The sequence below is a fragment of the Myotis daubentonii genome, chromosome 10, assembly GCF_963259705.1.
Source record: "Myotis daubentonii chromosome 10, mMyoDau2.1, whole genome shotgun sequence".
Lineage (NCBI taxonomy): Eukaryota > Metazoa > Chordata > Mammalia > Chiroptera > Vespertilionidae > Myotis > Myotis daubentonii.
Genome location: NC_081849.1, coordinates 4,318,957 through 4,331,990, shown reverse-complemented (window position 1 = coordinate 4,331,990; position 13,034 = coordinate 4,318,957). Strand labels below are relative to the sequence as shown.

At 55.7% G+C, this 13,034-nt stretch overlaps 1 protein-coding gene across 3 annotated transcripts in view; it reads left to right on the top strand.

Moving 5' to 3' along the window:
* The window catches only part of RBM33 (RNA binding motif protein 33), a 122,476-nt gene extending 113,731 nt beyond the window's left edge, over nucleotides 1-8,745 (top strand). For 2 of the 3 annotated variants that reach the window (XM_059711364.1, XM_059711363.1), the window contains 2 exons: nucleotides 2,702-2,790; nucleotides 3,095-8,745. In XM_059711364.1, coding sequence (XP_059567347.1) covers nucleotides 2,702-2,790; nucleotides 3,095-3,143 — 138 coding nt within the window. In that variant the 3' untranslated portion in view covers nucleotides 3,144-8,745. Of the gene's footprint in view, nucleotides 1-2,701; nucleotides 2,791-3,094 lie in introns of those variants that run through there. The other variant, XR_009454678.1, reaches the window with a different exon arrangement.
* The last annotated feature ends 4,289 nt before the right edge of the window (nucleotides 8,746-13,034 follow it).

Below are 13,034 nucleotides of genomic sequence, written 5' to 3'. Positions count from 1 at the left end.
AAGTCATTTCCTCAGAAGAGTGGAGTTGGTGATCGCTTAAGGTTCCCTGCAACCCTTGTACCGTAATAACGGCTGGGGCTTAGATGTGGCCTGCCTGTGCCTGGCCTGTGCCCGTTACTGTGTCTCTGCTGGTGGCTGTAGTTTTCCCGAGCAGCCGGGAGGTAGGATGCAGCTGGTAGTAGCTGGAGTTGGGCTTTGAGATGAGGCTTCAGTGGAAGTCCCGGTTTTGCCATTTCTTTGTGCGCGCCTTTTGGACTGAGGCTCTCATAAGTCACAGACTGGTAACACCACCCGCACCGCATTGTTCCCTGGCATAACCTGGCAGGGAGGGAAACCAAAGAAACAAAGAGGCCCCTGTCACTGGGGCAAAGCGTGTGAAAGCAGGGAGGACGAAGCAGAAGCACCCCTCCCACTAGTGCCCCTGCATCAGCAGGTTCTGTCCGAGGGCCTGCCCCCTGCAGTTGCTTCAGGACACCAGCTAGCCAGCCTCAGACAACATCTCTACCACCCAGACGGAGTCCCCCAGGCAGCCAGGAAGGCAGGGTCCCCGCAGAGAACCTGACCCCTGAGGGGACATGCGTCGGCGAGAACACCTCCACCGCGTCTGGGTCTGACTGGCCAGGAAGGGGGCTGGTGGGTGACGTGAAGATGTTGGCATCTCCAGTGAAAGAGTGAGTCAGTTTGCATTCAGAACATTTGGGAAAGCAGACAGCAGGGTGGTCAGACGTCGGCTGCCGGAAACCCCTCGCCACCAGGCTTAAAGAAGGTCCGGGCGTGGCCACAGGCCCTGCAGTTCTCCTGGCAGCAGGTGAGCTGGAGGCCCCGTGGAGAGTCTCGGAAGCGTTGGAAGCCAGGAAGCCAGCGGCTCTCAGGAGGCAGTGGGAGGCAGAGCTCTGAGGAGCCCTTGTGTCGGAAGGATCAGCCTGAGGGGGACAGGGAACACGGGACACCCTGTGGTGGACGTGGATGGGTGTGAAGACGCTCAGGAACTCGGGAGCCGCGCAGCATCTGTGTCAGACCTGGCGGTGGGAGAGTGCCGTCGATTCTGTGACTGCGCTTGGGATGGGGCTGCCCGAGGCCCTGCAGCGAACTTCCCGTGTTTCTGCTCGGACCCTCCGGACAGGGTTGCTGCTTCTGCCTGCCCCTTACCAGCAAGAGTGCCAGTGAGCCGTGCACAGGGAGACTCCAGAATAAGGTCCTACTCGTTTCTCTACGAGAAGCACTGCCGGGAGGAGCAAAGATGTCCTGGGGCGAGGCTGACTGCCACCGGGTGCTGCAGGTCCATTGCCCAAACGGGGCTGCTCTGAAGCAGTTCCCCTCGTGTTTAAAAGAGTTAGTATCGTTTTGGCTTTAGGTCATCCCTGAAGGTGAGGAATCCTTGGCCAGTGGGAAAGCATGGAATGTGTCTGCCAGGGCAGAGAGTCGGCTTCATGTCCCAACATTTCCTTCTCTGTCCAGCACGGACACGTAGAGGCTCCTCCCAGAAAGAGGACGGTCCTCGCGGGAGGAGGCCAGGCTTCCGAACAGCGTGCACACTGCGGTTAGGGGCGTGTCCCACGCACTGCAGTCACATGGCTCTGATGGGACTCGAGTGTGAACGCAGGAAGGGCCAACTCGAGGAACGCTTCAGCTCGTGTTTTGTGATTAATAGCAGAGCAATTACGTATTCTCAGAAACTGTCGGAAGACGACTTGTCTGCAAAGAATGGACAGTACCTCGGGAAGGTTGGTGAGTGCAGCCGCGTGGCATGTCAGGAAGCTGTTTGGAGGCGGGTTGGGGAGTCAGAGTGAACAGTAGAGACTCGAGACAGATTTTAAGGTTTGGTCTGTTCTGGGTGATTTGTGTTTATATAAAAACGTGGAAACCGGTGATCACAAGCCTTTCACCTTTCAGTGAAACGTGTTTTTCCTCTCCTTCCAAAGAAATCACTAATGTTATCGGTAGGTTGAATATGACAATTTCTACAATTCATTCTCATGTCTAGAAAATAAGGGTTTGTCTTATTGGAAGGGCGTCACACTGTAAATAAAGGGGAGCAGCCAGCAGGCGACGGTAGCAGTGTTCTCGTGACAGGTGTTGACCACTGGAGAGCCCGTCATTCTCGTGGTTGAAGAACTTCGTTGCAGTTTAATGCTGTCTTGACTGATAGTCCTCCATCAAACTGAGGTTTAAACCACTTAGATACATGTGCACGAATCCTCTTTCATGGTAAATGGTAGAAATGAAGCTCATGCCTTCGTTTCACATTGGTGACTCACACACAGGATAGTCACCCCGGAAATCTAGAAATATTTTTTTCCCAGAAGAGGAGCATAGTATTTTCAAAATCTAGATTCCATGGACAATCACCTAGCGGGAATGCCTGAGAACAAAAAGTGACTCTCCAAGGGTACTTGCCACCAAGCCTCAGAGAAAGTTTAGAGGGAAGATTGGGCAGTGGTGTGGTCAGATGATGCAAGGTCTTAATGCCAGGCTTGGAGGTTATAAGTGCTGGTCAGGGGAATGACTTCCTGAAACAGAGTTTTTGGATATATTATCTAGATGGGTAATAAAAATTCCCACGAAATAGAATTAGTTTGTTTTAGTGATCCAAGTGTCAGCCTGAACTTCAATTTTGTATTAAATCTAATGTTTGCATGTGTATATTTTTTTAACCATAGAAAGCATGATGTTAAAATGTTTCTTTGTTTCCTTCCTCTAGAGTTTACAGATGCTTCCCCAGCAACGGAAAGCCATAGCCAAGTTTAAGGAGCCAGCCCATGCGTTAGCATTTCAGCAGAAGTTCCACAGGTAGCAGTGGATGCCATGGTTTTGGTGACGTGGGTGCGGGCGGGGACCTCTCCTGTGTGATGCGCTCTCAGTCACTGGAGCTGTTGCTTCGCATGCTGCTGTGTCTGCACCTGTCACTGTATAGATGCATATTCATGCACAGGGGACAGTGCCTCCTCTCATGTGGACGCTGGTCCCTGGTGTTCATGCCAATGCTCTCTGTCCCTCAGGGCCCACATTTCCCTCTAGCTTTCTCCTGCTTCTGTAAGTCGCCTTCTGTGTTCAGAGTTCACTTAACCTTGGCTGTTTGTTTCCATCTCCACAGGCACATGATAGATTTGTCCCACATAAACGTGGCCCTGATTGTGGAGTGATTTCTAGCAGGGAGGCCGACCTTACACTGACACTGCACACACAGCTGTGGACTTGCTTCAAGGAAGCTGCCGGCACAGGACCTGCCAGCGAGGTCTCCGTCCAGTCTGCTAACTCTTGTCCAGAGCGCCGGGCGGCCCAGCGTTGATTCCGGGAGAGCTGAACTTGCAGGACGTGGCAGGCTGGAGTTCGGTGTTGATGGCTTCAAATTCTGTGGCCACTTCTGAGAACTCCAGTTTTTGTTTTCTTTTGTTTTCAAAGTGCTTACAATGCATGTAGACACTGTTCTTCGTAATTTTACCGTCTGATCGATCGCTCACCGTGACTTAGGTTCAGGGAGGAACATTAGCAGCACAAATTCTAAGTACTTTCCATAGCAAAGAATATTTGATAATGGTTGCACTTATCTTCAGTGCAGGCTAGACCAGAGGCGTCTTCTCAGAAAGCCCTCTACTGGTTCTTGTAAAAACAGGTGAAAATGTGGGTGATTGTGATTGACAGCTGCCTATCCCAGAAAGCAGGGGTGAGGGCGGGTGGGGCAGGGGCATGGTGCAGCAGATTCTGCTTCCTATGCACCATTTGCATATTCCGAGTTCCTGAGGGGACTCCCCACCCGTTTTTAACTTCCCAAATAGGGCGAGGACCAGGTGGTCGCCACTGCGCTTCCCTGGAGGCAGAGAAGCCGGGGTGTTGCTCTGGCCGGGGCCCTCACTGGAGCTCCCTGTCTGATGGGGTGCACAGTGGGCCTGCCGGGCGGAGGGACAGCTTGAAGCTTAAACAGACTTGGTTGGTTTTTTTCTCTTTAAATGCAACCCAGAGCGGCAGATGTCACTGACTCTGGCATGCAGCGTTCTTAGGGAAGCTGGCTCTCGTTGCTTTGAATGATCTTTTTTTATAAGGCCTTAGAGTGGTGCTGCATTGCCCGTCAGTAGGCCCGAGGGCAAGGCGACATAGACCCCAGCACGCCACTCTCCACGGCGTGGTGTGAGGGAGGCTGTCTCACAGGGACCGTGAGACCCAGAGCAAAGTGTGTGTGTCACCCATGAGTGAGGGTGCGTGGGCTCCTTAAGGCGGGGCCGTGCCCCCAACGACCAACCTTAGGAGAATTGATTCTGGGTGAGCGTGGAAAAGTGCCTTCCTGCATTTCTGCTCACGTAGGAGTTCACTAGCAGTTACTGAGCGAATGGCACTGGGGCACACGTAGACTTTTTAGCTGTGGTCAGAGTTATCCATAGAAGTAATAGAAATAGAAGCATGTTGCCACGTACTGTCTGGTTAGCCCAGCGGGGACCAGGCTGGGAGCCCGGAGGCCTCCTCTTTGGAGCTGACCCAGGTGTGGGGGCTTGTACCATCGTGCTTGTACAGTTGAGGTTTTATTTTACTTTTTCAAACTAAGTGAGCAGAAGTGGAGGGGAGTAGCCAGACCCTGTGGACCTCGTGTAGTGTTGATTCTCAGACGGTGCGGTGCTGAGTGAGCCTAGGAAACGAGGGTGCTGCTGAGGGCGTTCCCCGGAGAGGTCAGCTCAGGAAAGCGCAGGCACGCCTAGGGTCCCGGGAGCACTGCCCACTGGGCACCTGGCACCCTGCTCCAGAGAGCCCCTGACTGAGTCAGTGCCTATGCCCAGCAGCTGCCTGACGCGGGCTCGCTGCCCCCTCTCACAGCTGCAGGTGAGCTCGCTCACATAGAAACCGTAGCGCAGTGCATTCAAGTGACAAGGTAGCCGGAAGCTCTAGTTACAGACCACTCCCCACTCTGTTGTCAGCGGGAAGGCTCGCAGTCGGTGACTGTCACCAAAGACTTCCTGCCACAACAAGATGAGTTGAACAGACTTTTGCCACTTTCTGAAATAGTCGGAGTGTGCGGTGGCTTGGAGGCCACAGCCCTGCATGTGGTCTCTGGAGCGTGGGTGTGTAGCGTCCTTCTTTCCGATCAGTGATGGCGAGCCCACTTGTCCTGCACCACAGCTGCTGCAGACAGACTCGGCTGCTTCAGGGCATGCGATGACGTGGGTGCCTGGATGTGTCTGTGCTGTCTGCACACCCGGGCATGCTTTTTCTCCATGCCCTGTCCTCTAGGGGGGCGTGGGCCTTTTCCAGAGCCCAGGAGGGCACGCTCCACACGGGGCCGCTGGGTGGGGACTCTGCAGTGCAGCCGGGCCCCGGGACAAAGCTGAGTTTCCTTGGAGGAAACGGCAGGAAAGGAAAGCAGCAGCATTAGGAAGTGATTTCTTCCCATTGGTGGTGCACTTCTCGCAGGCACCGAGCTGAGCCCTCTTGGAAGATCTGTTGCAACCATTATCTCTGTTCTTTATCATGCATTTAAATGAGACGCAGATGCATCCAACACACTGTAAATACGGACCTTTTAAACTGAAGTGTTATTGGAGATGTTTCAATTCAGCAACACCTTAGCTCTTTGCTAGTTCTTTTGTGTTGTCTCATCAAAGTTTAATGGATGCAGTTCCATAATTGTTGACGTGTTCATGTGTATATCCGATTTTTATAAAGATGGGAGTAAGTCAATACATTGATCCTGACCTGTGTATTATTTGTTCACAAATTCAAGAAGCTTAAAGCCAGTGAATATCAGTATATCTCATAAGGTAGATACAGTAGGTGATGATGTGGAGCCATTACTTTCCTTTCGCATTACCTTGTTTTGGTTTTGTGCTGTAACAAGTTCACCTAACTACCTATCTGAGCATAAGCTTGCATTACTGTTGGTCTGGCCACATTTGTTAAATCCTTATACTGATATTCTTCTAAAGGAAAAATCTTGTCTTTTCTTCCCAAAAGAAATGTTGAGGGTCCCGTGTCTGGACAGGCAGCATCCTAAGTGGGTGCCTGTGGCCGCAGCCCCAGGGAGGGGGAGTGGGAGGGGGAGGAGCAGGCTTCATCGTATGCACGTTAATTTGGGTCGCCCTCATCATGATGGTGAAGGTCTGAGAAACAATTGTTCATGCTGGTTCTGTAGCATCTCTGAACTGTGACAGTGCGGATCCCGCACCCTGGGGTCTTTTTTTCATACAGCATTTTGCTTAATTCTACCAACAGAGGACTTTGTTGCTGGGAGGAGCTGGGGAGGTGTGGGGGAGGGGCAGGAGGAAGGGGAGCTGTGGGAGAGGACGGTTTTGTAGAAGGAAGCTGCTGAAATGAGACGTCACCATGGCCTGTCCCCTGACACATGCACTCGGGAGCAGGCGGTGCAGTCCCGGAGCATGGGGCGGTGGGCGCATGTGTGGTCGGTGTCTGCTGGCCGCTCCCGCGGGAGGGGGGAGGGGTGGAGAGCCATCTCGCACTCGGTGATCCTGCTTTGCCGGGACGGCAGGTGGCTCTCGTGGGTAGATGAGTAAGACCTGCTCATCGAGCTGATGTTGAGCAGTTAATCAAGTTTTCTGTTTGGGCTTTCATTGTTTTGTTTTGTTGTGTTTATTTTGTGTTTTATTTCTGTTCAATCGAAGGTAAGCTTGACGGCTCGTAGACCATTGGACTGACGGACCCTGTTGAGGACAGTTAGGTTTGGAGTGAGGTCTGTGTGCGTGGAGCCCTGAGAGGCAGCACTCGGCTGTCCGGAATGCCCCCTGCGGCCGGCCGTCCTTGCAGATGGCTGGGATGGCGGTGGGCTCCTGCGCTGCCAGGGCCCTCCCTCCCTGCTTGTAGGCCCCCCCCCCCCTCCCCGGCCACCGTGTCCTGTGAGACCTGCTCTTACTCCCTGTGGTCAGGTAGAGGCCCTCCCCCCTGTGTGATTGTTGATTTGGAGAAAATACTTACGGTGTTGTTGGTGGTTCACACATTTCTGTGATGTGTTCTAAAGGGGGATCCACTAGCAGGGAGGCCTGGGGGGAGGAGATGGGACAGGAGACCCCCCCCAGGAAGGAGGCCACTGAGTCAGATCAATTAGGAGTTGAGATTTTTTTAATTTATTTAATGAACATTTCAGTTGATCTTTTCAACTATTTTTAAAATTTGTGAATGAAGTGTTATTTGGACACTCTTACATAAAAACTCTCCGAAGGCGTGTGGCCTCGACTTACTATTAAATCCTAAGGATTTTTGTGTAAGGTTCTTTTGCAACCTACTAGTATTTAATTTTTATCACTTAAAGTGCCATGGTTTTGTGCACTGGAAACAAAGCAAAACCCGCTGATTCATATTGGATCCCAGGTGTACCTTCCGCTGATGGATGGTGGGAAGGGGTGTTGGTTCTACGCGGAGTGACCTTTTCCAGAGAATATTTACAACCTTAACTCTTCTGGGCCGCGTTTGGTAGGAAGTCCTTTAAGTCGGGGCAGCTAGGGCAGCGCTGCTAGTGAGGCCCTTTTACTTCTAGCACTGAGGTGTGAAAGGCCCCCAGGTTGGGTGTTTTGCCTTGCTTTATTTTACTAATTTTAAAAGGTATGCAGAGAAGCACAGGCCCTTTGTGAAGAAATGTTCTGTGGTTTTTAACTGGTAGTGGTTCTGCGGAGCGGACAGGTGTAGTATTTGCACATACTCGTGTTTAGCTGCCTCGCCCGTTTCAGCGGGGCTCCCTCCCGCTGCTGCCAGTCCGAGGCGGGCACCGTGGGCGCTGCTGCTTCAGGACTGTCCGCATCGCTTTGTGTCCTGCAGGAGGTCGGACCCCCCCGTGGGCTTCTGTGTGCGTGCGCACTCACACTGCCGTCTGAAGAGCAGGTGGTCCTCCGGCTTTATAATTCAGCTTTGCTTTTCACAGGCAAGAGATCCAGAGCTGTCTCCTCTGTGAGGCTTTAACTAAGACTTTAATTCCACTGTTCAATTTTCAGGATCAACAACCACCAGGCCCCCAACCGCTGTTTTCTCATTTCTGAACTGGCTCTCTCCTTGCTCCTGCTGCTCGGGTGGCTGGGCCAGGTCGGGCCTCCTGGTCCTCCCTGCTCCTCCCTGCTCGGGACTCTCCCCGCGAACCCCTCTGCTCCCACCGCCCTGCTCTCCGGGTGAGCCCTCCCTCGCCTCCCGCCCTCCTCTGCGAGGGGGGCTGCTTCTCCGCGCAGTTCGCGCTGGTGGCGCCTGGATGACGCGCAGCTTTGCTTCGACAGGTCCGCTCCTGACTCGTTCCCCCAGGTCTCTGGCCGGAGAGAATAACGTTGGGTTCTGTTACTTTGCAGCATGACCAGGAGGCGTGCGTCCTGGCAGCCGTTGGCGTGTCATTAACCCTCTGTTTTGCCCTCTACTTTGCAGGACCGCTTTTGCATGAGTTCAGTGTTAGTAGTAGCCGTGCCTATTGTTCTGCTGGGCGGTGCCGGCTCAGGCTGCCCGGGACCTTCCCAACCTAGTGTGCCGCGGCGGCGGGTGTGGGCCGCTCCGCTGTCCCGTGTGGAGCTGTGGGCGCCGTGCGTGCTCGGAGCCGGCCGACTGCTTCCTTCCTCTGGGTTCACCTCCTTCGTGTGTCCGTCCTACCGAGTGCACTGCACTCGCTTACCCCACTTCCCACGCGCCCGTCCCTGGGACAGCCTCTCAGGGTAGATGTGGAGAGCGGGAGTGACAGGGTTGGAAATGTGCTGCTGTGTATCATTGTGTGCCTCCGTGCTGGACTGTGTTCTGACTGTATTGTAATGTGAAATGTGTCAATAAAGTATTTGAAGTTCCTGCTTGTGTCTGCAGCCTTTATTTTATCTGGCCACTCAGACTGGTCCCAGCCCGCCTCTTCCCCTGTGGACAGAGCACAGCCACATCCCCAGAGGACGCGGGTGGTCTTTCCCTGGGTGCCTCCTCAGTGCCGCCGTGGCCTTGAAACAGGTGCCTGAGGGAAAGGTGGCCTGGTCTGTCCTGGCAGGGCCTGCCTGCGTCTGGACCCACAACAGCATCGCAGTACGGTTTCTGTTGGAAATGAGTTGTATTCTTTTTTTATACTTTTTAAAGCATTACACACAGTTTTCAAAGGAAATGTGCACACTCACTGATCATAACACTCACTGGAGGAGCCCGCTGCCCGTGCCCGACCCAGGGTCTGCCCGCTCCGTGTGCTGCCTGCTCGGTGGACCTGCATCATTTGCCACGCTGCACAAATTGGGCGTAATTCATAACCTGTTTTGAAAGTACAGTGTTTTAAAAACAAAGCTCTCCAGGAAACATAGTTAAAGGAAGCATTCAAGCCCAGTCAGCGTGCCAGCGTGGCTCAGTGGTTGAGCGTCGAACCAGGAGGTCACGGTTCCATTCCCGGTCAGGGCACATGCCCGGGTTGAGGGTTTGATCCCCAGTCGGGGTGCGTGCAGGAGACAGCTCATCAATGATTCTCTCCCACTGATGTTTCTATCTCCCTTCCTCTCTGAAATTAATACAAATGTATGTTAGAAAAAGGAAACATTCAAGAAACCAGGTGTCTTCTGTCCCTCACACGCACACACACAGACGCCTGCACCGTGCTCGCACGCACCAGGGCCTCCTCCCCATGTGGACAGACAACATGGTGATGGCTGTCCCCAGGCTGGTCCTGCGTTGGTGTCAGCACCGGAGTCGAGTGGGCACTCTCACTGCGTCCACCTTTCTTGTCTGGAAAAGGGGGCTTATCCTGTGAAGAGGACGCAGCAAGGTGTTGCAGCACGTGACCTCCACACCCGCGCGCGCCCCCCCCCCGCCCCCCCGGAGCGCATCTCCCTCTGTCCCTGGAGCTGATGGGCCCGGGGCTCCTTGCCTGAGACCCCATGCCCTTCCTGGGAAGGAACCCCGTCTACCCCAGGAGTGAGGGTGGTGAGCCACTACTTGTGGGACAGCAGGCTGCAGGGTCGTGGCCTAGGTCCCTCCACTGTGGCTCAGCTGTGGCATGGATTCTAATTCTGGGGACTCTGGCAAAGATGGAACCGACGGGCCAGCACCCTCCAAACACTCCACCCCGCTTCCCAGACAAAGATGTCATTGGAAGGTCTCCCCACCCCCCCTCCTCGACATGGAGCGTGCGGGCCAGGGCCCCTGGTTCTCCGGAGGGAAGAAGGTGAGGGGAGGCCAACAGCAGGAGACAGACTGAACGGGGATGGAGTTACAGCCCAAGGATCTGAAATGCCCAGTGCCCCCTCCACGTTAGCCCATGTTCCCCGCATAAGGCACTTGGTCTAAAACCTGGCTTTTGCGTCGAATGGCAGCCCGCAACCCTCGAGGGTCGGGTAGAAGTGGGGGTCTGGGTTTGGGAGCAGGTGCACCTCTCCACACCTGTGTCCCCGCATGGCGGGCACCTGGGGGTGTTGTGACAGGCGGAGCCTCACGGCCCTGGGAGGCAGGAGCAGTTCCTGTGTGTGGGCCCTCCCACTGTGTCTGTCCCTGACTGCGGCCAAATCGCTGAAGGTGCCACCCATGGCCAGTCTGCCTGCTCCTCTGACAGGCCTCAGCCACAGGCGTGGTTCCGCGTGGTAAGATGGTCTCAGGCCCGGCTGGAGGGAAGCGGGCGTGCTCAGCGAGTGCCACGGAAGGGGACCCCAAGGAGGCGCTGGGCGGCGGGCTGCACCCGGACACGGTGACTCCCCTCTGTCCCCCTCCTCCCGCCATGAGCTGGTGACTATGCTGAGAGGCCGCGAGCCGTCTGTGGTCTCAGTCGGATCCAATCAAGGAGATCTGCCCTCAGCCTGGCTGTGCCCCTCAGGGATCCTCAGCCCCACGCTGGCCAGACCGGCATTGGCACAGATGAGCCGGGCGCCAGGGCAGCACTGACCAGCCTGTGGCCCATAGACTTGGAGGAGGGACTCAGATCTGAGATGGGAAGGCAGCTTTGGGTGCTGACCAAGTACTGAACCTGTGTCCTACCCTGAGCTGGTGATGAGGGGCAGGACCGAGGGCTGAGACCAGGCGGGTAGAGCGTAGATCAGATGACAGACCTCCCCCCTTCCCCGCACGGAGGTGGGCGGGTGGGCAGGAGCGAGGTTCCAGGCTGCAGTGCCCGCTCCTGCTGTCCGAACCTGCCTGCCCCCAGCAAAGTCCCTGCACCTGGGGTCTGTCCTCCACGCGCCTGGCCTTGCGCAGCCCACAGCCGCAGTGCCGGCCTGGGGGGTCTGCTGGCTCTGCCTCCTGCCCCAGCTCTGGAAGCCATGGGGGGTGGGGAGGGTCCTTTCTCCTCATGCTGCTTCCTGAGAACCCAGGTCCTTGGAAGAACCGGAGGTGACACTGCCCTGAGCCTCCCACCGTGGTCACCTGCCACGGTCGCCTCCACCCCCGTGGCTGCCCTCCCTGGTGAGGGCCACCCCCCCCCCCCCCCCGATGGCTGATCTGGTCACTGCTCACTCCTGTTCCTCCCGTCATGCTTAAGAAATGTCATTTCCACACGTCTGGGATCAGGCAACGTCTGAACTGTGGAGACCCACGTGTCCCCTCGCTCCCGAAGCCCCCACGACCGCCTGCACCGCCGGCCACGACGCGGGACACAGGCATGAAGTGTTGCTGGTCTGTGAAGTCCTGTGACGGCACAGCAACAGTTTACAGTGAGCCCCACATGTTGAAAACCCCCCTTTTTGTTGAGAACATAAAGCGACGTTAAGTGAGGGGCCCCAGGAAGCTGCTGCCACGGCGCTGGCTCCTCACCTGCCGTCTCCAGGTGCTGTTCCTGCCTCACCTGTGGGGGTTCTCTCTCTGGGGGAGGCTCCTGAGTGCCCTGCCTTGGCGGGATTATCTGGGTCAGGTCCCTGCTCTTCCTCAAGGCAGTGAGCCCAGCAGTGCTCCCTGGGAGGTGGGGTGCTGCCGGGCCCTCACTTTCCCATGAAGACCCAGGGCCCCTCCTCTCTGTGCTGGTTCCTGAGACAGGGCCCCGAGGCCCTGAGGTGGGTCTTCCTGACGGCGGTTTCGGAGCTGCCCAGCAGGTGGCGCCCAACGACAGGGACTCGGCTCCCCTGGGCTAGGCCTGCGGGCCCAGCACAGCAGCGGTGGCACCTGGTCGTGCCCGTGCTGTCACTCAGTCACTTCACTCGCTCCTCCACCAGCTCAGTCTTTACAGAGAGCCCCCCACGTGGCATTCCCGCAGCGACAGCCAGGACAGACCCCGCCAGCCCCAGCGCTGCCCCCGTGAACCCGGCCATTCTCCAGGCATCTGGTCAGACAAGCTAGGAATGTCAGAGCTGGGCCGACCTCGGTCTGGGGACCGACCCCTCCTATCACACGTGGGGGCCTGGGCCTGAGGAGTGGGCGTGGCCCAGCCAGGACGCTGCTGGCTTCGTGCAGATCTGAGACCAGAGCCTGGCTCCTCAGCTCAGCCCGGGAGTCGCCCCGACAATGAGAATATTTGGGGGATGCCTTGAGTCTGGAAAAGCGAGTCTTATCGGTTGGTGGACACCCTGCCATCCGTTTCACTGCCTCACCCCGACCTGCCAGGCCCCTCTCTGAAGGCTCCCCGGAGGGTGGAGACGCTCTTTTGACCAGCCCACGGCAGGTTCTAGAAGTGGCAGCCACCAGGGCCTGCACGCCCGCAGGTCATCGGTGGCTGTCCCAGACTTACTGTGACTGAGGCCATTAGGACGCACTTGGAGGGGACACAAAACAACACAAAACACCTCTTAAACCTTTTCAGGTTAAGATGTTTTATTTTTGCTGACACTCTACTAGAGTCACTGGGAAGATGTCAGTGTGTATCCTGCCCAATTTTTTCTAAGAATGTATGTATACACGCATGCATGCGAACACGCACAAACACACATGTACACACACGCACACAAACACGCACACAGCACACAAACACACCTGCATGCACATGTGTGTGCACACTTGCACACGAATGGGAGCCCACTGCATGTAATGTTTTGGAGATAGCTTTCGCCTGTGTAATATTATGTTGTGAGTACTTTCTCACGACGCTATTTTGTGTCGTCTTCCATAGCAGAGTGGTGTCTGTTGGACGACACACACTCGGTAGTTGTTTAACTCCCCTCAGCGGTGGATGCGGAGGTCACTGCCCAGGTCTACGC